General features: G+C 33.5%; 1 protein-coding gene across 1 annotated transcript in view; it reads right to left on the reverse strand.

Moving 5' to 3' along the window:
• Nucleotides 1-516: 516 nt before the first annotated feature.
• MESR6 (misexpression suppressor of ras 6) overlaps nt 517-27,225 on the reverse strand; it is a 50,459-nt gene continuing 23,750 nt past the window's right edge. Inside the window, exons 2-3 of the mRNA XM_088228093.1 lie at nt 5,872-6,777; nt 517-950 (exon numbers count right to left, since the gene is read on the reverse strand). Of these exons, the coding sequence (XP_088084219.1) occupies nt 615-950; nt 5,872-6,699 (1,164 nt within the window). The 5' untranslated portion in view covers nt 6,700-6,777 and the 3' untranslated portion in view covers nt 517-614. The remainder of the gene's footprint in view (nt 951-5,871; nt 6,778-27,225) is intronic.

Consider the following 27,225-nt stretch of genomic DNA (forward strand, 5'->3'; position numbering starts at 1 on the left):
AATAAATAAAACAACTTTGTTTTTAACTACGTAAACCTTGACGAAGAAGCTTGTTTGCTTTGAAACCGGTCGGTGAAAAATAAAAATTAGTGGTTAAAAACAAAGTTGTTTAATTTATTTTATTTTATTGAATTATTTTTAGTTTTGGAATTCAATCATTAACAAGTACCTAGGTACCTGCTTATCAATAAAAATACTTTTTCCAAGACAGGCCAACGTTCTGGCAGGACAACGTCTGTCAGGTCTGCTAGTATTTTATAAAATTCAGAATTAAAATAAATTAGGAAATAAATTGTAGACTAGTGTATAGTATAATTGTTTTTACACGGACAGAGTTGTGAATGTAACAATTGTGTAAAGCGAATAACAAGACCATTGGTTATCTAAACCCATATACTCCTTACATTATATGTACTTATCCTTCGTACAGAATTTCTCAATCTTTGTTGAGATATCTGTCTGATGAATGTAAAGACCGGCATTCTCGTAAGGATTGTAAATAATGAAATAAAATTATTTAAAAAAATGAAAGTTTATTCTTAAACCTAAATTGAAAAGTAAAGATGAAATAAGGTATCACTCAGTGGCAATCGAGTGAATTAAAATGAACCGATTTAATCGTCATCGTTCATCAAATACTGCAAGGTAGGATTATCGGTGTTGAAGGCGTTCTTCAGCTCGTCCAGCACCATGGCCTGAATGTCCTCCACCTGCTCCGCGGGGCAGTAGTCATCCTCGGAGGACCTGGAGATGGTGACGGCCGTGGGCGGGGGCAGCGCCGCCAGCAGGCGCCGGAAGGGCCCCCTCACGGAGCCCGCCAGGGCGCGCGCCCCCGCCACGTGGTGGGGGAGCTCCGTGTCGTCGCACGTGCAGCCCGCGTCGTGCACCGCGAGCCAGCTCACCTCCCGGTCTGCGTAGTGCCGGCGGACGGCGCGCATCAGCTCGCACACCTGCAGCAGAAACACGAGTAAATAAAGAAGACTCCTAGAGAGAAAGGAAGAAGTGATGCGAGTCATTTTATGTTTATTTTATTTTGAATACGAACAGATTTACAGGTTACAATGCTTATACTTAGAGAAAGAAAAATAAAATACACAGTAGGGTCTGCCATCCAATTACATGTAATTGTAATTGAACGTAGGTATGCAGAAAGCAGCCAGTCCACAATTTTGAAAAACTGAGATATTAATGTTATCGGGTGCAGTAAGGTCAATTCTATGTTCTGCTAAAAACAGCCAGGCTGCTTTTATACAAAAAGTTGTTTTAATTACCTTCTGAAAATGGTATCAATCACAAAAACGGTATTTCCCAATTTGCAGAAAACACCTACAGCGCCAGAAAATCTTAACGAATCGAAAATTTATGAAAGCTGGTCAAATACATAATAAAATTCTTGTTTGTAATGTAAAAAAAAAACTAACACATTCCTTTTTTATCATTTGTTAAAGTCAAAAACATTCCAACTGTTGTGGAGATTTGTTTATTCACTATTTTCACAAAGGTGCTATTATCTCAGTTTCACTTTTCTATGGCTGGCTGCTTTCTGCATAACTACGTTCAATTGTGTTTATCTTTTCTTTTCTTTTCTTTTCTTATTCTTTAAATTTATCTTGTTTTATTTACTTTATTTTTATTATTGTATAAAGATATATGTATTTTTATTTTATTTGCAACTTCTAAGTGCCTTTTATTTCTTAATTGTTAAATTGCTTTTATTTTGATACCGATAATGTACTTAATCAATAGCTTACACCACTGTGGAAAATTTATTTGAACTGTTTTCACAATTTTCGTTTATACATAATGTTCTTTAAACCCTGTCACATCCGAAACCACGATGATCAGTATGGGCAAGAAGATATATAAGCATATTAAAAAAAATATTTAGAACAAAGAATTTTTTTTTTTTTAATATTAAAAAAAACGAATGGTTGCTTATTTCTGCAGGGGAGAAGTGAGGGGAGCGCGGCGCAGTGTCAGACTCCCCCCTTCCCCCTGCTCGTTTAACCCCTGCAGAAGTAAGCAACCATTTGCTTTTTTTGATATTTTTCAAATTTAAATTAATTCGTTCTAAAAACATATTTTAATGTGCCAATATGTCTTCTTGCTCATACTGATCATGGTGGTTTCGGATGTGACAAGGTTTAAAGAACACCCTGTATATATTCTTATTTTCTGTACACAATATATGTAAAAACTGTTGTTTTTTTCCCAAATAAAAATAAATAAATAATCACATAGTTTTACAAAATAAAACGATGTTTTAAACAACACAGAAACATTAAATTGAAAGTAATTATTAATAATAAGAACCAGGTCGTGGTCCCGTGATAGTATTGCGGACTGCAGTTCAAATTCCACTCTACTACATACTACAACTCGATTTCCATTTTTCTAGCACAAGTTATTTTTGACTTTTAGGAGATGGTCTGAAAATTTAAATATTTCAGTAAATAAAAAGAACTCAAGTATTTATCTTGAACTTAAAAAACAATTAAAACAATTTTCTTAACAAAAATTAAAAGAAAAGAAATAGCGACAAAACAAGGAGATAGTGGGAAGGAAACATAAGGAAAGTGACGAAGAGGGTAGAGGATGAATTGAACGTAGTTATGCAGAAAGCAGCCAGCCGTAGAAAAATGAAACTGAGATAATAAATTGAATTGAATTGAATAATGGCACCTTTGTGAAAAGAGTGAATAATCAAATCAACACAACAGTTGGAATGTTTTAGACCAGAGGTTCCCAAACTTTTTTGTGTCGTAGACCCCCTGCCATGTTTTTCGGTTTTTGGTAGACCCCCTACTTACCTGATATTGATTTTTCATAAATTTCTAACTGTAGTGAAGTTTAGTGTTAAAAAGTTAAAACAAATGTTAAGTTTTATACATTTATGAATTGAATTTAAATTAAAACTACTTAAAATAAAATTTATATCCGTTATTTAAAATAAACGTAACATAAAATAAACCAAGCAATAAGTAAATGTTTTTAGTGGGAAGGATGAACCTGATGATTTAATAATAAATTATTAACATCTGGCGTCAATTTTGTCACATTAAATATGCATAATGTCACATAAAATTCTAGAACATCACAAAGCAAATGCCTACATCCTCAACTTACACAATTTTATAAACATATATAATTTTTTTTTTACTTCATAGGTACTTTTATAAATAATGTACATGTCTTTATATTATAAGATAGTATATGTCTTTATATAAGTAAATAGGTACTATCAGTGTATGTTCAGATCCACTATCGTGGACCCCCATTTTCATTTCATGGACCCCCAAATTTTTTTTCGTTGACGAGACCCCTTGCATGTTGTCATAGACCCCTGGGGGTCGATAAAGACCACTTTGGGAATCACTGTTTTAGACTCTGACAAATGATGAACAATGAATACAATAGTTTTTTTGTATTCCAAACAAGAATCTTATTACGTATTTGACCAGTTTTAATGATTTTTGCGGAACCGTAAGATTTTTCTAGCGCTGTGGGTGTTTTCCGCAAATCGAGAAATGACGTTTTTGTGATTGGCACTGTTTTCAGAAGATGATAATTTTTTTGTATGAAAGTGGCCTGGCTGTTTTAAGCAGAACATAGGATCGACCTTACTGCACCCGATAACGCTAATATCACATAATATCAAATTTCTCTTTTGAAATTTGTATTACTACTAAAATCGCTTTAATAAAATTTTATCGACTTCTCTCGGTTTAAAATCTTCTCCTTATATTGCTTTTTCAAATTTTAAAGATTACTTGCTACACTTGTTATTCCTTCTTTATTTTTTCTTTTTTCTTTGCTGCATTGGCATGTTTTTATACTTTTAAACTACTTTTAATTACTTATATTATATATGTAAATAAAATCAATATATTGCTGCTCTTACTATAATGTGTCATTAATTTTGAAGATGTTTTTTAAATTGACCTAAATTTATTGTCTTATATTTCACTTAAAGATTCTTCTCATCGTTTCTTTGAATCCCTTAACATAAATATGTGAATATTTATGTTTTTCCTTTTTTAAAAAAATGTTATTACTATTTTATTTTATTTTTACATCTGAGCATGTTTTTCATTCTTTATTTCAATTCTTAATTTTTAATTACTCTTACAAATTTTCTTCATCTTTAATATTATTTCCATTTGTAAATACTCACTACAAACTACAAACTTTAAAATATCTTTTTTTCACTTAAATTTTAATTTTTAAACAACTTTCATTTATGTTTTTCTTTTTCCTTATCTTTTTTATACTTTCATAATTAACCTTACATATAATTGCTTTATAATATGGAAACTTTACTGGTCCATTAGAATTAAGTCTAATTGTGTAAAATATTAAACTTTGTAAATGTACCGTATGTTTCCTGAATAGAAGAAAATAAAAAATAAATAAATAAATCACATTTTTTCAAAACTGTGGACTGGCTGCTTTCTGCATAATTACGTTCAATCAAGGCAAGGGGGAGTGTAATATCGGATTTTCGTCATAATATACCTCACACGAATACGTATAGAAAAAAAGAGGCATCAAGTTATAAACGCAAATAAATACGGTTTTGGGCCAAAACTAGTGGACATGTGGACTGGCCAGGACTTTCGGTTTATAGCTGTACTGTTTTTTTTTATGTAGGTAATTGTGTACATTGTTGAAAGGGGGTCAAAAGTGGTTGAAACGTAAGAAGATTGTAAAAAAGTATTGATTAACTCCAAAATCATTTCAAAAGACAATTTATTTGGCAGTAATCTTAATCCTTCCAACGGGTCAGATTTACCGAGAACTCATTTTTCACCACAGTTAGCCCGTTAGAAAATGATTATATACAATCAGAATGATTGGTATTGTCGATATCAAGCTACACAGATTTTCACACACTAATAGTTTCGGTCGTCTCAAACTTCACTCGTAAATCATTTTTGCCTTCTCGCCGTCAGCGAGAATGCATTTACTTTATTTAGATTTGATAAAGGAAGTGGCGGAATAAATACCATCGTAAAACCGAATATGCATTACTACCGGCACCATATGTGGTCATCAAACATATCTCACGAATATAAAAATGTAACGAGCAAAAAACGAAGGCGGACGTACTTAATAAACATGGAGAGAAAGAGAAAGATGGACCTGAAAAGTGATAAATATATCGTAAAGAGACACCAAATAGGATCCCACGATAAACCTAACACATAATTGATACGAAATTATTGTTTTTTTTATATATTTTATTTAACTTTTTGTACATAATGTTGTTTGTACATTGGCGGGCTTATTGCCAAATGGCAATTCCTTCCAACCAACCGATAAAATAAAAGTTTTATTTTTATAATTCAAGTCACAGAACATAATTAATAGAAGAAAAAACAATTGTAATAGCGATTGAAGCTGTATGCATTGAGATTTAAAAGAGGAAAACATCAACGTAATGAATTCTGGAAATGGACATAATACAGGGTGTTCTTTAAACCCTGTCACATCCTAAACCACAATGATCAGTATGGGCAAGAAGACATATTAGCATATTTAAAAATATACTTAGAACAAAGAAATAAAAAATAAAAAAAAAACAAATGGTTGCTTACTTCTGCAGGGGAGAAGTGAGGGGAGCGCGGCGCAGTATCAGATTCCCCCCTCCCCCTCTATGTTTCTCCCCTGCAGAAGTAAGCAACCATTTGCTTTTTTTAGTATTTTATTTTTTTAAATTGTATTTGTTCTAAAAAAATATTTTAATGTGCCAATATGTCGTCTTGCTTATACTGATCAACGCGGTTTCGGATGTGACATGGTTTAATGAACATCCTGTATAGTTTCTCTCACGCTCAAATTGTTGCGTTCCACAGAACAAGATACACTTACCTCTCTGTAGATATGATCCCTCTCTCCAGGCCAGTCCCCGAGATTGCGGTGCTCCTCCAAGTGCTGGAAGAGCGCCCCCAGGTGTTCCAGCTGCGCCTCCCTACGCACCGTGGCCTCCATTAACCCCGACACTGTAGGGACAGCGGGCAACGCAAAACTATACAGCTCCTTGAGTCTCTCGTACAAGTTACTCTTCTCGTGCAGATCCCTGAACGGATTCATAGTACTGAAAAAATCTAGGTCGATATCGAGGATATATTCTTGAAGCACTTTTAAGTTGTTCACGATACTCCCAGCTACTTCTCCTGCCGATTGAGATTCTTCTATTTCTTCGTCATCATCTTCTTCGTATAGTCCCAGAGTATGCACGGACAGGGTGACGTCTCTTTTACTAGTTAATATATCAGCCGGACAGTAAAGACCGTCAGTGAGAAAATAAGATTCCATACTATCTACCCTTATTTTTCCATCGACGTTTTTACCAATGCTAAAATTTCTAACGCCGTCTTCGATCTGCTTCGCCCAGGGGGGTTTTATCCAAACTATTTTGGTTAGGTGTCCCTGGAACGCCGCGGGTAGTATCCAGTTCTCTATGCTCAAAGAATCGAAGAGTTCGGTCTTTTTGCTAGCCACTTCTGCAGTCAAGTCACGAGATACGAGGAGATCAGGGTGTGAGTCCAGATGAACAATCGTATTGTTATAAACTGGTAAATGTTTAGAGCCGATGCACCTGTATATAAAAGGCAAAACTTCATTGTGATCTTCGACAACGAATATAGGAATTTTCTTGTACTGTTTTAGCGGTATGACAATGTCGTCCTCTTCCATCTTTGGTAGATTTCTTGAGAAGTATTTGCTCAATTCGACAAAGGCGACATTTCAGGACGTTCCGGATACTGTTGTTATCTAAAAGCAACAAGAGAAATATACTGAAAATACTGTTTTGTCGAAATGTTATTTATTTCCCTCCCTATTGTATTGTCACCGAGAGTGAGGCGAATGTGGGTAAGTAGTTAGTAGTAAGCAAGTACCGGTAATGTAGTCAGGAACATACATCGTACTCCGTACTCGTCTCGTATCCCAGTCAGAAGTCTATATATCTATATCGAGGAATGCATTCAATGAACTGTAAAATTACATTCAAAGCTTCATAAAGCTGCATTCCTCGCCGTTCAGCTCGGGTTAAAGACACCATCCACAGTTTCCGATTTGTAGACAGTAAAAAGGGGAAAACGAGAATACAGTTTTAACGCCATGAAGTTCAGTGGTTGTATTTATTTGTCAGTAGACTATTAACTATTAACTAAGCCTTAAAAAAAAAAATCTTTTTATGTATCGTATTATCAGCGCTATGATTTTTTATTTCTGAAATTAGTCCGCGTGTGACGTCTCAAGTTCTCTTCCACTTCTTCTCGGTCAGTTCTGCCGATTGGTCCATTGACGAAAAGTAAACCGGAAATCTTCCACAACTCTCTTATCATTGGTTGATTCATATGAACTAGTGACGTCGTTCAAAGTAGTTCGTTTTTATTAAAATATTTTTTCGCACATTTTCAAGAAACTTTGCCGTATAATTTAATGCTCTAATATTTACCGCGCGTAAGAAAACATTTTTTGAATCCAATTTCCCGTAGGGCTGAAGTTCCTCAATAATTAGGGTAGAACTGCACATTTATTTATTTATTTCTTCACCATCAACAAAAATAATTTGAATATATGTTTCTTTTGATTTGATTTCTATTAACGACATAACATTTTACTAAATAACGTATTTTCAGAGCAACAAAAAAAATTGATCAGAATGCACAGTAGGTAAGGTACAAGATAATTGAGGGCATTGGAAGCAAAGAAAGCAACCTCCAAAAAAATTTGTTTTGGTTATGATGTCATTCTGTAGTTTATCAACTTTATTTTTATAAAAATCATGAGTTGAGTTGCAAATGTAGTTTAAAATCATACTTTTGCTGGTTTGAAATAGTGTTATACATTTTAGATTATTTTCTCTGTATACTTATATATTTTTTAAATTACGAAAGATATGCATTTACTTGTACTGAAATGGAGCAGATATTTCAAAATTGGTTTGAACGAATGACAATCCATTTTACTTCTACCTACATCCACTATCCACTTTTATAGCTTTCAATAATATTTTCTCGTTACTTATTGTTTTAATTGACAGTGTAAGTAGGTTATAGAATTTAATTGCATATTACTAAAAGTCCCTTTAATCGAAAGTAATGGAAGTTCGTATTTCTTGTAGTTGTCTTTGTGTCGAGGATCTTGTGGTCATATGATTGGATGAGGTGTATTGTTGGGGTTATGTGGGTCGTTAGATTGTTGGATACATGACGTACACTCATATGAGTAGTTTTTGAATGCGTGAGAATCGTTTTAGCTTACAATTGTTTTGGTGTCATAAGCTGTGATTAGTGTAATATTTCTTTAGTAGATTCCTGTATCGGGACGCTAAGTATTATTTCAATAATATACGTTACATTAACATTACTCGTTTTTTAGTATATTTTTTATAATAATTAGGATATTTAACATGCGTGTAGATCGTCATAATAACTAACGCGCGATTAAAACGAATAAAGTGTCATTTTTGTGTGAATTATTATAATTATGAATAACTTATACAGCGCAATTTTCGTAAAATAATACCTCAAAGACGCGTTAGAAAGTGATTATTATTATTTGGTTATTCTATTTAGTTTTTCTACCTGGTTTTTCGTATTTTTTATTTTCTCTCTATCTATCCTCGCCTCCATTATATACACTATTGATCGTTTTGTGTATCCGAATTTTGTTTTAAATAATCAAGTGTTCATTGTACTATACGACATTTTGTAGGCATCCAGATGTTTACTAACTGAGATGGATATGTTCTCATCATCACTATGGCTGCACTATCATCTGCATGGCATGTGATGTTAATGACCTTATCTCCCTTAGTAGATTACTACTTTTTTTTATTCTTAAAAGCGTTTTTTTATAAATTTATTCTGCTTGAGTAAGAAAAGGTTTTTGGCGTATATACTGTTGTGCTATATTTAGTTATTTTTTGCTTGCTTTTTTTACTTGCTTTGTTTCTTTGTTGTTCTCAATATGTGGTAATTTTTTAAATGTTATTATTATTTATGTCCCGAATTGAGTTGTTGTAACTCCTGGGAATGTAATTTAACGTATCATACTTGTAAAATACTTTGTGTTTTATGATTTATAAATGAAAAAAATATATAAAAAATTAAAAAATCGTAAAATAAAATATATATATAAAGAAATAAATTAAATTTTAGCTTTTTTAATTTGTAATTTAAGACAATTATTTACTTTGTTATCACTTGCTACGGATTTATTCAAATGATTTTGAGAACAAGTGGGTTTTTAGTTTTTTCCGAAACATCACTTCCACTATAAGTATAATAACTTTTCCTCTCGACGTAGATGTAGCTGATCTAGTGTAAGACGTCTGTCAGCTAGTTCACCGGGAATGCAAAGTTCCCTTAGATATTCTGGAGCAGAGTTGTGCAGTGACTTATACATAAGCCAACAGTCTGTATTCCGCCCTCTGTGGAAAACGTAGCCAGTGCAACTCCGGAAGTAGTGGAGTGATATGACTGAACTTGTCGATTCCAAAAATAAGTCTCGCTGGGGCATTCAATACAGACTGTAGGCGAGTCATTTTATTCATTGGTAGACCTGCGTAGATACCATTACAATAATCGACTCTAGACACTACAAATTCATTTATCAATTGAAGGAAATGAATTGAAATTACTTCAACAGCCTTTTGTTCTAGAAAGCCGAATTGCAAATTTTCTTAATCGTTTGAATAATTAATTAAATACGGTAATAGTCCTCCATTACTTCAACCCTCGTGCGCCGGCGGCGGGGGAAGGGGCGCGGGTGCAGCCTCTCGCATTCCGCATTCCGCACTGCAGAACGCAGAGCCTTCGGGAACATCGGATTGATCGATTCTAGAATGTTCTCTACAGCCTGCCGTCTGCCGCGGGAGTTGGCAGGAAATAGACGAAAACATCTAAGCCTTCATCTAGTCTCTCAGCACAGATACCTAACACTCGTATAAGTTGGGTAGATAATTAATTAATTTTAGTACACGTCGACCGTTAGGTTTACGCTTATTTACTTGAAAGAGCGAGCCCTTGTGTAGGAAGGTTAACGGATCGAAGCCCCGCTTAGCACAAAATTTTACAAAATTTTCCAAAACGAATCTTTTCGACTTCGTGAAAATAGTCTGATTGATTTTAATATTTGGAAATACAGAATTGCGAAGAAAAAATGTACGCAAGAATAATAAATAATATTTTGAGTGTGTCTTTAAATAATATTTTTGTAGACAAGGACTGGATTCAACCTCCTAGGAAGCAGTTAATATTAACAGATTACAAAAGAGATGGAGAATATTTTAAAGAAGGTAATATAAAAGTCTAGGAATATACAGGGCTTATGACCTATCGTTGGCTGATTTAAGAGGCCAATTTACACACTGTGTAACATTCTCCATTCTGCCTGTATTTGAATATCTTTATTCCTTTAATTTTCCCATCTGTTGATATTTGTGAAGTTAAAGAGTTGAATACTTTATTAATGCGGGTGAGATTCGTCTGATTGAATTATATATATTTTTTTATTATTATTATTATTTCACCAACATATTAGGAAACGCCTTAATATTTTTTATTTTTATACTTCTTCTTAAACTAAATACTTTATTATGAGACCACTTGAATCTGTTTTGAAGCCCATTATAGTTTCGGAAAGCACAGATCTATCCATCTACAGGGCGTGTAGATATAAACTGTGTTTAATTCAAATTAATTGGTTTTATTCCACAAAGTGAATGCCGATTCAAAATATAATGTACGGTTTTAATTTTTTTGGGTGATGATAGTTTTAAATTCGTTAGTATAAATTACTTCATTGATTATTTTTTAAATCAAAATTGAATTAGTAAACATCCACATATAAAATTGGTAGTAAATTTACATTTATGACACCGTATTCAAATATTAAAAAAAAAAATAGCTCTGATATCTTTATATTCTTTAATACGGATAATATTTTTAGTTCAGGGCAAAACTGTTCGTTTTTTGGCGGCAATTTGGTTATCTGCGAGGATTATCTTAAACATCAGCTTTGCAAAACAATCGCGACGACTCCGCTAACGCTGACATGGAAAAAGCCGAATCTACGGATGATCGCTCGTTCGCTGATAGATATTCTAAATGGAATCGCGGTGACAATAATTGGTTTGTTTGTTTACTTCCTGACAGACATGTCGAGTAGAGAAGCGCTGGTGGTTCAATGAACGTTCGGACATTTTAATTGCCCTGTGCCGTGACGTGTGACGTGTGATGGTACCGAATACCGAATACCGACTACCTACTACCTACAGCTGGAGTCTTAGGGCGCGTCCAGAGTGCGGGCCTAGTGCGGTAGCGACAGCGGGCGCGAAATTTTCAAACATACGAAAACTTATGAAAAACGCCACACAGTAAAATACGTAGTAAAAAAACGTAGTAAAACACATCGAAAAACAAAGCAAAAAAGAGAATAATAAAAAGCGAATTAAAAAAAAAAGACTCTGACAAACTTTTCAAAAGATGTAAAAATATTATTTTGAACAACAGAGTATGAATGAAAAATGTTTATTTTATTTTTTGTAAAATGAATGTAATAATCCGTAAGGGTTTATAAATAAATTTACAAATAAAAAAAAATTTAAAAATGCGTAGTAAAATACATATTAAAAATCATAGCAAAAACGTAGTAAATGACGTATTAAAAAAAACATAATAAAACCGGTAAAAATAGAAAAATCGTTGAGTGATATTATACAATTATTTACTAACATTTAATAAAATGTTTGACCACAAAGTTAATGCTTTAAATATTAACTATAAAATATAACATTATTTAACTAAAGAGGTTCGAACTGTCAGTAGGGTCGCAGTGAGTCTCATCTTGCTGGAGGATGCGATTCTATAAAATGCTGCAAACGCCGAGTTGCATTCCATCGGCAACACTACCGACTAGTCCAACTCGTTAGCGTCCACGTCGCGAACCCTGGGCAATGGGATCATACTCATAGCGGTGTGATCACAGTAGATAACGAGAGGATGAAAGGCGAGTTTTTAGCGCCTCAAAACCAAAACCAACCAGCTAAGGGAAGGTAACCCCGACAGAAAAATCCATCAGAGAAGGCAACGGGAAACCACTCTGGTCATCTTTTCCCAGGAATCACTACGGCGAGTACATCAATAAGCAGTCGTCCTGGCTGCGAAATATAAACGTAGCGCAAGACAGATACATATGCTTTCGCTGTAGTGATCGCCAACGTCGGGGGGACCCGGCAAGGCACTAGAAGAAGAATTTAAGTAGAAAAACTTTTTTTTATGTTAACTAAACGTACTAACATATTTTCAAACAATCAAAGTCTAAAAACAATCTCAGTCCTATAAATACTTTTTTTTTATTTACGCGCTACAACTCTCTCCTTTATTTTGTATTATAATTTTAAAAATACATATGTTGATTTCACTGCACAATTTATTTATTACTGGAGATGTTTGCTCTTCCATATCGAAGTTTTTTATTGCTTTGCTGTTGTTTATTTTTTCGAATTTTCGCTCGAAAGGCCAGGCGGTGAGATCAAATTCGTTTGGTTTTACCACGGGACCATACAAAGGTAGGTTATTTGCTGGTCGCTAGCTAGGCCCGAGGAACCGGCGGCAACGAGCGATTAGAATTGTATGGTAAAATCGCTCGCTTTTAGGCCTCGAAAATTCATTTTTCGCGCCCGCCACAGGCCTTCTACCATGGCCATGTGTGGCGTTTTTCATACGTTTTCGTAAGTTTGAAATTTCGCGCCCGCTGTCGCTACCGCGCTGGGCCTCTACCCTGGCCACAGCCTTAGACTATACAGTGGCTTCTACGGATGCCTTGAGCGACTGCTAACTCGCTTGCGACTCGGAAGAAAAAACGTCACCCCAAGTCGAAAGTAACGTAAATTTTTAAAATATAAAAAAATCATGATTATTTTTAGTAAAATCGTGTAATAATTACATCCAAAACCAAAAATTCAGGTTCAGGTTGTATTTTATTATTTTTTAATAAAAAATATTAATCAATGTTTTTAATGGTTTTAATATATATATATATATATATAAATGAATATATGTATGTTTGTCTCAATAACTATTGGACCAATTAACATGCTATTTTTCGCAAAATAATCTAATTTACGTAAATTAGGTTTGTACATAATAATATCTTCGACATGTTCGAAATTTGGGAGCGAATATGAATATGACTGAAATGCATATTCTAAGAAAAATGGAGAATGTTGTTTTTTGTTTATTAGAAATGTTTATATTTTAACGTTTACAAACATTAATACTTTTTAATGGATACTGAATTGATTAATTTCCTTACGATTTCTTAATTTCTACATATTAACTTATTTTTACTGGATTTTGAGAAATGCTTAAATAATTTTAACTGACATTTTACACATTTTTGAAAAACAGATTCTTACACAAAATGCACCACTGTTGGTAAGTAGCGCAGAGTTTGACATTTGCAAAAATAATTCTATATTCTAAAATAAATTGTTTTATGCTTTGGAATTCAACCAGAAACAAGTATCTAGTTACCTAATTAAATTCATTATTTGAATACTAAAAAAATTTAGTTCTGAAATTCAATAATAAACAAGTACCTAGATACCTACTTATCAATGAAAAGTCTTTTTCCTTTTATCTTGACAGTTTTTGCACGCTTTCACGGCACAGTCCTTTTTCTTTTATTATTATTTATTTATTGATGGACTTATACAGCCCATTCCAACAATAGTAAACATATTTTATTACACGTGCTGCGTGTACAAATAAAATGAAATGCGGCTAAATTAAATTAAAGCAAGGACACAAAAAATTACAACCTCGAGATAAGATCTAGTCTATCTTAGTTCTTTCTTTTTTTTGGTTTAGAATTAATTGTCAAGCTTCCGTCAAAACACGGCTGGCGATTTACGAATCGCTTTGCGCATGGGTTGGGTGTCATAATTTTAGAGGGATAAGAGTAAATCGCTCTGATTTTTTTTCAGTAACACATATTCCTGAATTTTTTCCCTGAATTATGGCACTCGAGCAGTGGTTTTTGCACAATTTTGATTTGAGCACAATGATGATTTTTAACCAATCACATGAGGAGATAAAAAGAAAAACTAAACCTTATTATGAGTATATAAATAGCTCAAAAAAGTCCAAAATAATTAACGTGTGTCCTAATTTACGAAAAACGGTTGTTAAACCAGCTAATAGCAGGGAAGCCAACGTTCGGGCAAGACAACGTCTGTCGGGTACGCTAATCAGTTCTAAAATTATACTTTAATCTCAAATTCGAGACAGCATATTTATTTATTCAACACTTTATATACATATACAATGTATATACATAAAAGGGCGGGTATATTGCCTTAAGGCAATTTCGTCCTACCTACCCAAACCGTCCAGTTTAAGAAAATTACAAGAACATGGACTTATTGAATCTTACGATTTTATAAAAAAATTAATACCAAATCCTTCATTTGATATCTTCGAAAGAAATCTACATAGAGAATAAACGTAAAATAATATACGTCACCTAATTATCGAACCTGATACCATAAAGCAATGAAAAATATTTTTTTCAAAACAATTTATAAGTATTTTGATTTTATAATTCCATTATTTTAGAAATATAGTAGTGTGTATGCTGTATGTTTGTCGATTTCTTTAAATATAATTTCAAGTTTTCTGCGCCACCTGAAGATAAGTAAAAAAAATATACCTATTTCAACAGCTACTTATCCATAACAACGTTTAGTGATACAGGGTCGATGATATTTAAAAAAAATATATTTGCCATTTTTAACTCCAGCCTACTAAACACGCCATCGTGTAAATTATGCCCCCCTGCACTAGTTTTATCCTGAGATCCAGCGTTACCAACCCCACTGATTTTTCGGTAGATCTACTGATTTTGGGAGCAGTATCTACCGAATTTCATTGAAATTTTACCGATTTTTAAATATCTCCACATACGATTAAATAACGAAATAGAAATAGTTTTGCCTATGAATTTTTGAACAATTGTTAAATTTTTTGACAACAGCTGCTACCCCCTCACCCCACTCCGGGTTTTTATTGGACAATAAATCTAGAGGTTGGAACCTCTGGCCACCACTCCCCCCGTGATTACTGCCTTCGAGGGGTAATTCATCTAGAGGTTAGAAATCCTAGCCACCCCTTTCCCCCGTCTACGCTATTTGGTTGATAATGAATCTACTGAAATCTACCGATTTTTGCTTAATAGAGGTTGGCAACGCTGACAGAGATCAGAGCAGGAAAGTCGCGTGTCATTTTCTAGATCGCGCAACAATGGAGAATCGGGAGAAAGAAAAAGGTCGTACTATCATTATATTAGTCCAGATCTTGTCTCGATGTCCCTTATGTTTGTCAATGCTTCTTTCTTTTTTCTCCAAATGTTTTAAACTATTCTTTTATTGTAATATTTAAACCTTATAAATTGTATACATGGACAATGTCCGTTAATAAATAAATAAATAAATATTAACGATAGAACAAAAAACGTTAAAAAAAAAAACGGGCAACGTGTTTTATTGATGAAAAACCGGATAAATTTGGTTATCTTTGGTGTATAACTTGTATTTATTGGTTGTTAAAGTATTGCAGTGGAAGCTTATAAATATTGGTATTTTTCTTAGAGAAAAGCAATAGCCGGCGTACAGAAACGTAAAATAAAATACGATAAACGACGTATTAGGAAAATATCAGATACTACGAATACCGATAAAAATATATGAAATGGATTTAGAATAATGAAAAAAATAATTGAAATCAATATTGTGGAGAAATGTTTTCATATATAAATGTAAAAAAGAAAGTTAATAAAAATACGTTGCTAGAAAAACCTGACATGTTTGGCCTCGGTAGTTGTGACGTCAAGATTCGCGACAGTGTTTTAAACAAATTTGAATGGTCAGGAACAAAAAACATGAATCGCGACGTATTAGGGGCGTGGCCAATGGAATGACAGTTTTTCAACTGAATTTAAAATTACAAATTAAAAAATATTTTTTATGCTACTAATAATTACCCAAAAAAAATTTTTTTACTGGACAGTATTTCATATACCTTCATTATTTTAAAAATGTAAAAAAAATAAACGATATTTCCCTATTATGAGATGTCTAAGTTGAAACACGCCATATTAAAGGTTAAAAACAACTCAGTGCACAAATCATTAATATAATACTGCATACCTTGGAGTACTCTGAAACGGAGCTGAGTGGGTAGAATGCTTAGAGTATTATATGTATATACTCTAAGGTAGAATGTATGTATGAGTATGGAAAATGCAAAATACAACCAGGAATGCGTTGGCTGCATGTCATATTTTTTATGCGATGGATGTGACAACATAGATCTGTATGATGATGAAGACTGGACTCTTAAAACATTTAGCTCTAGCTGAAGCTGTATTTATAAATTAATATATTAGGTTGTTCAAAAAGTAGTTTCGTATTTTGTCGTTGTCGTTGTTGAACTTAATTTTCTCTGGCAACACAGTAGCGATTTTGACAAAAAGACTTGCGTTGGAAAGGCGACATTTCAAAAAACATTTTTAATGAAAATAGAGCTTCGTTTTGATCAATCGTTTAATAGTTATTCAATTTTGAAAATGAATGTTTCGAGCGAGGTAATTCGTGGTATTTTAAAGTTTTATTTCTTGAAAGGCAAAAATGCGTCGCAGGCCCGTAAAAAAAAATTGCAGTTTATGGTGACGATGCTCTAACAACACGTGTAGCACAACAATGGTTCAAGCGGTTTCAATGTCAGAGATGCACCTCGTTCTGGGCGGCCCATCACGGAAAAAGTCGACGAAATAATGGAAAAAGTCTATGGAAATCCACATGCGACCACTCTTAAGATTGCTCGGGAGTTAAACATTGGTCACGTAACTGTTTCGAACCATTTGAATTCCGCTGGATTGGTCAAGAAGCTCGATAAGTGGGTGCCGCATGAACTGACTGCAAAAAAAATAATGGACCGAATTTCCACATACAATGAGCTGCTGAAAAAGTTAAAAAACAAGCTACTGTTAAAACAAGTAGTCACTAGAGATGAGAAATGGATCACGTTCGACAATGCGCAGCGGAAACGGTCGTAGAAGAAGCGATCAGAAGCTCCAGAAACAGTCGCAAAGCCAAGATTGACAAATAAGAAGGTGATGATATGCGTGTGGTGGGACCACGAGAGTATCATCCACTATGAGCTGCTCCAGCCTTGCAAAACTATCGATTTGTATCACTACTGTCAACAACTAACGAGACTAAGTGAAGTAATTAAGAAAAAACGACCAAAATTGACGAAATTCCGTGGCGTCTTCTTCCAGTAGGACAACGCGAGACCACACACATCTTTGGTCATTATCACACATCTCACAAAAACTGGAGGAGCTTGGCTGGGAAGTTTTGACCCACCCACCGTATAGCCCTGACTCTGCCTTCAGATTATCATTTGTTTCCGTCTCTTCAAAACTCTCTACAAGGAAAGAAATTGAATTCAAGAATTGACTGTGAAAATCACTTGTCCCAGTTTTTTGCCCACTAACCACAGAAGTTCTATGAGGATGGTATCATGGCTCTACCAGAAAGATAGAAAAAGACCATCGAACATAATGGACAGTATTCGGATTGATTCTGTTAATTTGAACAAATAAAAAAATACATTTGAAATAACTTGAAAAACACGAAATATTTTTTTTAACAACCTATTATTACATCACGATAAGTTGGTTGGAGGTGGACTTATTTACTATATCTTCCAAATTTCAATATTACTTTTTAATGTTTTTGTTAAATTAAGCACATTAAATAATTATTATGTTTTATATAAAATACCGTACCTATCAATAACGTAGCATTTGGTTAAATAATATTTTTTTAAATCTTTACTATCACGATATTGCCAACCTTTTCCCTACACTCAGTGGACAAAGTCTTTCTGGAAGTTTCGTTTTGACGTCACTAAAGTATCTTCCGTGACGTGACACGGGGCACTAGAATACAGCCGAGTACGGGGAAGTAAATATGATCACCTGCCACCTGCCGCCCTCGACTCGTTCTATCTGACTTGATTAGAACGCTATAGAAACAGTATAAAAACAAGGAACGGGGAATGGAAAGCAGCAAGAAATTATGTTATTGGGTAACCTCTTTCCGAGAAAACGAATAATTAAATATCTCATCTTAGATTTCAATGAAAATACATTTCAACGATATTACAACATCAAAAGTTAGGTAAGATAAAACAGTTACGATAAATAAATCCTGATACCGAAATAGCGCAATGAAATGTAAATCATCCCTTAAAGGCAAACCCGAATAAACAAAAAATACTTTTGGAAAAAAGTTTATATTCGAAGTGTGGGAGGAAGATTTGGGGAAAAAATGTACCGAGAATAAAATAATTTTCTCGGCTGAGAACATCTAATTCTATAAAAATGGAAGGAAAACTGCTTTTGCTGAACATTCCACAGTCAATATTAGAGCAAGATATTATTAGAATTTAGCCGTTGTTATGTGGAAAACTTGTTAAATTGGCACCTTTTTGTACCTACCTATCTTGTAAAATACAAATACTTGAAATAGGAAAATATTAAATTGATTGTTTACTATGTCAGATTTCCCACATTTATGTATAAATTTTTCGTTGACAAAAGTGGATTGACTTAGGGGTGGCTTATCGGCTTATCCACACCAAAATTTAAAAAAACAATTCATTTTTGAGATGTAATACGGAAACATATTTATTTATATTCGCATATCAACGTCATGTTACGGATTTTATTAAATTTGTATTTTTACATATTTTTTATTTAACAGAATTTATGTTTCGTGTTTTTCTTTGCACTACAACAGGCCAGGAGGCCCAATTACAGTGGCGATAACAGAACAAAATACGTGGGCTTGAGAACAGTCACATTTGGTTTCTTGGTTCTCACCGGGAATCGAACCCGAAACCTTCCATGTGTGAGTCAAGCGTCTTAGTCATTACGCCACGGAGGCTGCGAACACGTTAATTTACAATTCTTCTTATAACACTACTCCACGGTGGAGATTGATTTTAATTGCGGCAATTTTCATTTTGTCTGCAGCCGCTCTAAAGAAGAATTTGGATCAACAGTGGACCACTCTCTTAATTTTTTAAAATTTACATATCCCCACATGCATACCAATGTTCCTAATAAACATATATTAATCATCACCCGCGTAGGGCATTGGTAGGGTAGGGCTTCCAGTCTCGACACAAATTTGAGTCTAGAAATTTCGAGACTTTTCGAGACTATTCGTTACAACGATAATTCGTATGAAAAAATAGTGCATGAAGTAGATAAATCACATCATAGCTCATAGCGTACTTTTATTGATTTTTTAAATTAAAATGAATACAAAACATATTGACCAATTATCACTGTATAACCAAACAGATCTCAATAAACTAAGGGCCTTACTTATTAGATTTCCTTATACCAGGTTTACACTAAGAAATAACTATGCCCGATTCAACTATTTATAACCGATATAAAAAAAAGCTTACTTATAAAAATATTTATTACTTGGAATAACAATTCACAGGTTATTTCATGCTTCATTTTTTAAAATAGTCAACACTGATATGTGCGCGTGCGCCGTAACTTTTATAACAACAACAAACAAACGCCAAAGTCAAATCGAGACTACTGTCAGTGTAATGGAGAACATGGAGAAAACCGTTAGAAAACGAAATCAAAATTGGGAAGAAGAGCAGGTTAAAACGAGTTCTTTAGTTTATTCGTGTTTCTTTTTTTTTAACACAATTAAATAAAATACATATACAATACAAACCTATAACATTTCAGATATTATTAAAACAAATTATTAAAAATCACTCGAAGAAGGTCGCAGGACTTCGAAATCGTTTAAAAATGAAAAAAATCTATCCATTTTCATTACCGAAAAATATAACTTTTGACAGATCGCGTGCTTATTCCAGCGTTATACCACATAATGTGCAGGTATAAGTTTCTATGGTCGCTATTTCAGATTTAAACCGAGTTTAACTCTATGCGAGGTTTGTAAGTAATACTTTTTGCTATACCATCATTATCCCACCACTATTCTCAAGCTTAACTTTATACCCGATTTATAAGTAAGACCCTAACTAAAATAACATAACGGAAAAATCTTCTTAACTCTTGCGTGACTGTGATGTCACTCTAGTCTACAAACAAGACTTGATATACACATTTCTCTTATTGTTCATGTACGGTGTGGAGTGTTGTACACAGAGAATCTGAAAAGAAAAAATCGAAGCTTTCGAAATATGGTGTTGGCGGCGAATGCTGCGGATTCCGTGGACGGCCAGCCGTACGAATGTATCTATATTCCAGGAACTGGACATAGGAAAAAAACTTACATCCACACAAACAATAAAGGTTTCAGCTCTTTAACTTCACTAAAATCAACAAATGGAAGAATTGAAGAAATATGGATGTTCAAATATAGGCAAAATGGTGAATGTTACACGGTGTGTAAAGAGGCCACTTAAACCAGCCAATGACAGGTCATAAGCCCTGTAAATGCCTAGACTTCCATATTCCCTTATTTAAGGTATTCTCCATCCCTTTTGTAATTTGTTAAAATGGTATTGTAATCGTTATATTTTTTAATAAGTATGTAAATTACGCGCTAGCAATCTATTCTTTACCCCATAGAGAGCGTTTAGAATCCAACTGCTAGTCTCGAAATTTCTGTATTAACATTTCGAGAATCTCGATATTGAAAATGTTTCAAAGGCTCTCGAGATTTCGAGAGTCTTAATTCTCGAATGGAAGCCCTAATTGGTACACCAAAGGCGTGTAACTTGATCATATTTTACGCAAGGGTAAAAGATACGCCTTACCTTCTATTTAACTAAAAATTATCAAGATACGCCCCAATGAGGAAGTTAAGCGGTTTTTTAAAAAATATTTAAAACAAAGCCAAAATTAAAAATTTAAAAAATTATGTGCTGTATTATCAGCGCTATAATTTTTTAAGTTTTGTTATTTTGAAATTACTCCGTGTGTGACGTGACAAGTTCTCTTTGGTGAGTTCTGCTGATTGGTAAATTGGCTTCCTGTAAACATGAAATCTATTTATTTGTCTATTAATACACACAGTACACAATTACATTACTGCACAATAATTCATTTTCATGTCCCGACTGGCTAGAAAATTCCGTTCTAAGTTTTTCGTCTGAATTAACTCTTATTTACTAAAATGAATACAAAGATAGATTTATAAATATTGTGATATAAATATACAAAATTCATTTAAAAATTCATGCATATCAAAAAACATAATACAGTTAAGTTAGGTATTTAATAATACATGGTATAGCAAAATTAAAATAGTATATATCTGAAATTTGTGATGGAATTCTTTAATAATTTCATAATTCAATTTAATAATTTATTTTAATTACGAAAATTAAATAACTCAATTCTATCACAACGCTCTATCATTGTAGTGCCCTGGGATGATAGGAAAATGATGATGATGATTGAATGTTTTATTATTAAGCTTATAAAAACAACAATGTTTTGAGTATGTCGTCCAAATGTTTGCAGACAGGCTGGATTTCCTCCCTAGGGAGTTTTTTTTATCTAAATTTGTCGCGACAGTAAAGAAAAATATTTTTGAGAAGGAAATATGAAAGTCTAGTCATTTACGGGGCTTATGACCTGTCATTGGCTGGTTTGATTAGCCACTTTACACATTGTGTAATATTTACCATTCTGCCTAGGCAGGTAAAATGATTCAGCCGAATAATCTCACCCACATGATAAGCGTTTCAGCTCTTTTACTTCACAAAAGTTAACAGATGGAAGAGGTGAGAAAATGTGGATGTTTAAACATAGGCAGAATGGTGAATGTTACACATAGTGTAAAGTGGGCACTTAAACAAGCCAACGAAAGGTCATAAGCCCTGAATTGCCTAGACTGCCATATTTCCTTCACAAAAATGTTTTTCCTCGCTGTTGCAGCAAATTAAGTTATCGAAACAAATTCAAAAGTAAGTTTTGGAATCTGTACAGTAACAGATTGATGTTTTTATTTGTTACTGTACGGCAAGAGTAAGTGACATCTATTTTGGTAATTTTGAAAGCATCGCTGCGTAATAATTCCGCAAAACAGCGTCGGGATGAACGGGAGTCTGTGGGCGGGGGCGGGGGCGGGAGGCATCACGCCGCCCGCGCCGCCCGCGCCCCAGTATCGACTACCCGCCACGCCCTCGGCCGTACTACGCCACGGACACTGACTAGTGCTAGAAAAATTAGCGTTAGCATTGTGAATTCGTATTCCGTATGATTAGCATTACGTTCTAATTTAAAGCGCTAAAATTATTTCAAAGAATTGGGTGATTACCAAAACAGCATATTAAAAATAAATATAATTTATTAAATCGACTTAAACTTTACTTAACCTAACGGGGAAGACCGAGAAAGATATGGCACGATCAAATCCAACAAATACTTGAAGATGAAAATGCCAAGAGTAGGAATAATCGGCGTGCGTGGATGAGAAGATGTACGAATGTAGAGAGAGCGAGTTCTGTGAGCAAAGACAGACAGCAACCTAATTGTGGAATAACTTATTAGGTCAGTTATCCATTTTGTGCGAAAGGCCGATTCCTGTTCAATATCCGACAAAGGCCCTTCATATGATTTGCCAAACTCGCGGTGAAAGTAGTAGAGATAAATTCAATTAAAATCGCGATATATGACAGCATTTTTTGTATGAGTGAAACCGATAAGAAGACGCACGGACTTTTTAAACGATTTCGGGCATGTGGAGGAGTGTACATTCATACGTGCCGTTTGTCCCATAGAACGCGAAACGTATCGCTCTTCGGTTATTCAAATTATGCATAGACCATTGTTGCGCGGTATGATCGATAATTCTGAGATTATGATGAGCATTGGTTTGTATGTTCCCGATAATTACCTAAGACAGCGTCAACATAGATTGTTTCATATTCCGATATTCAGGACCAACCTGCCTTTGGTTATGCCTGTTGGAAGGGCTACCGCTATGGTGAACAACATCGCTCTGGATATTGATCTGTTCCATGTATCCGAAGGGGTTTTCCGGAGCAGGATTCTCCTACTACTTTGACATGAGTCTCTTTCGTGTATTTTTTTTTCTTTTTTATAATATGTACGTATTGAATATATGTTTGTAATGTATATGTTATATTTAAAATAAATGAACTGAAAAAAAAAATTGAAATAAGACGCACCCTAAAATTTGTCTATTCATTTTTAGAAAAAAAAATGTTTTGGACGATAAGACGCAACCCAATTTTTGGTTGAGAGTAATATGTCTTAGTGCGTCTTATGGTTAAAAGAATACGGTTATTTAAAGTTTTGTAGAAAATTTATAATAATACCAACCGCTACCGTCGTAATTTTTTGTCCATTAAAAAAAATAATAAAGAAATCCGTGAGGATTGAAAACGAAAGCTCGTGGAGAAAATAATTGGAAAAACTCACAGTTTTTTTAAAACAGAAACTAAAAATCTGTTGAAAAAGGACATCAAAAATTGCGAGAGACCAAAATAGGGTAATTTACAATTTTGGAAGGATCCGAAATCTTCTCAAAGCATTGGCGTTCGCAATAGCAATATTCTACGCTATTTTAATTTCACGAATAGCATTAATTTCCATAACTACGGGCAGCATACGGAGCTGCGGGTGGCTCGTCGCCCGCGCCCCCGACCTTGGGCGGCCCAACTGACAGATTACAGCGGCATAAACCTAATTAGCCATATGCCCAGGGATGAATAATCCTTGAGACTAAATTGGCCTTACTTACCGCCCTTCAATTTTAAAACAATACACTTCGTTTAAACTAAATAAAGAATAATCATATATACTTTATTATTATATAAATTTATACAGTTACTTGACTGTCCGCAAAAATGGTCCATCTCCATTTTCAAAATAAAAGTTTTACTATAAATATTAATTTGTATTATTGGTTAGGTACGTGAAATAACATAAAAAAAACATCATCATCATTCCCGTTCTGCACATAATGGTGCATAGGGCACTGCATTATTGGTACACCAATTGCAGCGTATCTTAACCATTTTTAACACATAAAGGTAAAATGATCTGTCTTACGCTTTAGGTACCAGTCCAGGGACTATGAAATTTCTAGTGTGAAAACAGCCTTTTAAATAAATATTTCATATCGACCATGTCGGGAATTGAACCCGAGACCTCTTGCATGGTAGACGAACGCGCTGACATGTTCTCATATAATCCATGAACAATATCTAAACGTAAAAAAAAATAGTAATTATTATACCAACGTCGCGTCATATGTATGGTTTATTGTTTGTGAACCATAATAAATAACATAAAATAATAATGATAATGTACTAATAGGATGAAACGCGTCGCATTATACACGCTTGTTTATTAAAAAAAAAAATAGAATTGAATCCAACAATACTTTTGAATTTTGGATGCCTTACCAATAATAAAAAAGGAATTTAACCAAAGAACTGCATTCACAATGAATACATTCATTTGTTTTTCTCAACATCTTTAGTACCACGTGGTATTTTATTATACCCCGTAGTCAAGCAGTTTGTACTTAAAAATACTATGTATAAGATTTTAAGCTCAGGTTAATATCCCGATTACATAAACGCGAAATACATCGCTTGCCCATCACATACCGCACACCGCATTTGCGGAGATAAGTCTTCGTGGCGATGCCCACATACCCGGAATATTTCGTTGTTGCCGAACGAGAAAAGCTGCCCGAAAGAATAAAAAGATATGAAATGGATTTAGAATAATTAATTGTATTTTCAAAATATTGTGGAGAAATGTTTTCATACATAATTGTAAAACAGAAATTTAATAAAAATACGTTGCTAGAAAGCTGGGACGTGTTTTGCCTTGGTTGTTGTGACGTCGAGATTCGCGATATTTTTCTAAACAAATTTAAATGGCTAGGAACAAATAAACATGAATTATGACGTATTAGGGGTGTGGCCAATGGAATGGTCGTTTTTGCGGAATTCAGAATTACAAATTTAAAAATATTTTTTATGCTACTAATAAGTAACAAAAAATATTTTTTTGCTTTTCACAGACCTTTATTACTTTAAGGATGTGAAAAATGTGATATTTTCCTGTTTGGTATCCATTTTTAAAGCACATCAAAGAACTAAAGTTAAATTTTTTATTAAATCGTAAAACAACTAGATTAAAAATTTTATGTACAATTTAATGTTTATGAAGGTAAAACTATAAACATACGTACAATTGTTAAATTTAAGTTATTCATTGACAATTCTTGATGGAATTCCATTGAACATGTGTAATAACTTATATTTGAATAAAAGTTATGCATTTATTTTTTAATAGAAATAATATATATTTGCGCTCTTGCAATTTACCCTAATATTTCAATTTTGGGGGCATTTTAAGAACGCTAATATTTCTTTAAAAAAATATATTATCAATTACATGTGTATATTTTTAGAGGTTTTTTAAATTAAAATAAATAACCCATAAATTATAAGCAAAAACAATGAGTACTTTGTGATATTCAACATGGCAACAAGCTACTAATTTCTGGCAAGAATAATATTATTTCCAACTCTAACCCAAAATTGAGTTCCAAAATTAGAGGGCACCTCTGGAAAAGTTGTGCCTTGTGAGGCCTTGGGAAATCCTTGAGTTTGTAAACCACGTGGCGTTAGTTGGAGGGCAAACCAGTTGTTTCACCAATAAAATAATATTATCCTAATGGAATTATTTGGCTTCAGAACATTATATCAACTATGCAAGTTCTTTTGTACTCAGTAGGTCCATTGTGATGATTTAGAGATAAACAAGTAGGTTGTAATCTAGATTTCTTTTTAAAACTATTTTAATTTTTTTTTGAAGTAATTACATAGTATGTTGTTTATCAAATACATTTTTCGAACAAATCAAATCAAGTATGTCTCAAAACCTAATTGAATGATTTTTTATTGAAACACATACAGCAGTTGAACTTTGTTTTAAAAAGTTTATATGTGACGGAGAAAAAAAAAGACACTACTTATTTTCATTAATTACATGTAAATAATAAAATGCATATTTAAATTAAATTAAAAACATAAATTATTCAATTACCCGTCTCTTCGTAAGGGGCACCAATTAAACTAGCATACAAAACCCACTATACACCTTCACCTACATCTACAAAATGAATTAAATTTAATTGAACCAATTTCAAATAAATAAAATATTTTTTAAATATAAAACTAAAGAAAACAATCAATCAAACAACTTTTATATCCTGTTAACAGCAATTATATTATAATAATATTTATAATGATAATAAACGGAGAATAATTCTTCACGTAAATACAATATCCACAAAAGTATCCAAATTTTTACCAAATAATGTCAAATCTGCCTTTTATACAAATAACAATATTGGTAAAGTATTATTTGATAATAAAGATGAAAATAATTAATTAAATAATTCAGATGTTTGCCAATTAAAATTAAATTCTCGTCCTTAAGTTAACATTAGAAGAACATCAAGAAATTTTGATATTCATGTTAAAATATACATGAGGTGTCTGCACAATAACAATTTCTTCGAATCCACAAATCACCTAATCAATTTTAGTCATGACTTTAACAAAGATATAGAAGTTAAAATCTGACATACAAATAATAAAGGGTTAAAAGTAAATAATTAGGAACTTTAAATTCCTTTGATCAATAATCAAACAACCTTTCAGTATGGCCCGTTATAGGATGTTCTATTGTAATGGTCATCCTATACCTAATAAACTCACGCCTCTCCCTTCATTCCCTCCCTCTTCTTTGAACTATTTCTCCCACAACATCAAACATTTTCATGAACTATAATCAGTGCATGTAAGGGTTGTTTGCTTAAAGCGAGGTTTCAAATCGGCATGTTGGATTTATATTTTTGAGCAACAACTATGGTGAAGGTGTATAGTTGGTTTTGCACGTTAGTTTAATTGGTGTCCTGACGGAGATATGGGTACGTCTCGAAACTGGTAGACATACAAAAGTCGATTAATGGTTATATACAAATATTTCATGACATTCAGTAATTACAAATCCTGTACAAAACAATCACAACTCTGCCTGTTCGAGGATTACTGTGGCTTTGCATCATTTTAG

Source organism: Micrasema longulum, unplaced genomic scaffold, assembly GCF_059751315.1.
Source record: "Micrasema longulum isolate JH-2025_06_02 unplaced genomic scaffold, ASM5975131v1 h1tg000561l, whole genome shotgun sequence".
Classification (NCBI taxonomy): Eukaryota; Metazoa; Arthropoda; class Insecta; order Trichoptera; family Brachycentridae; genus Micrasema; species Micrasema longulum.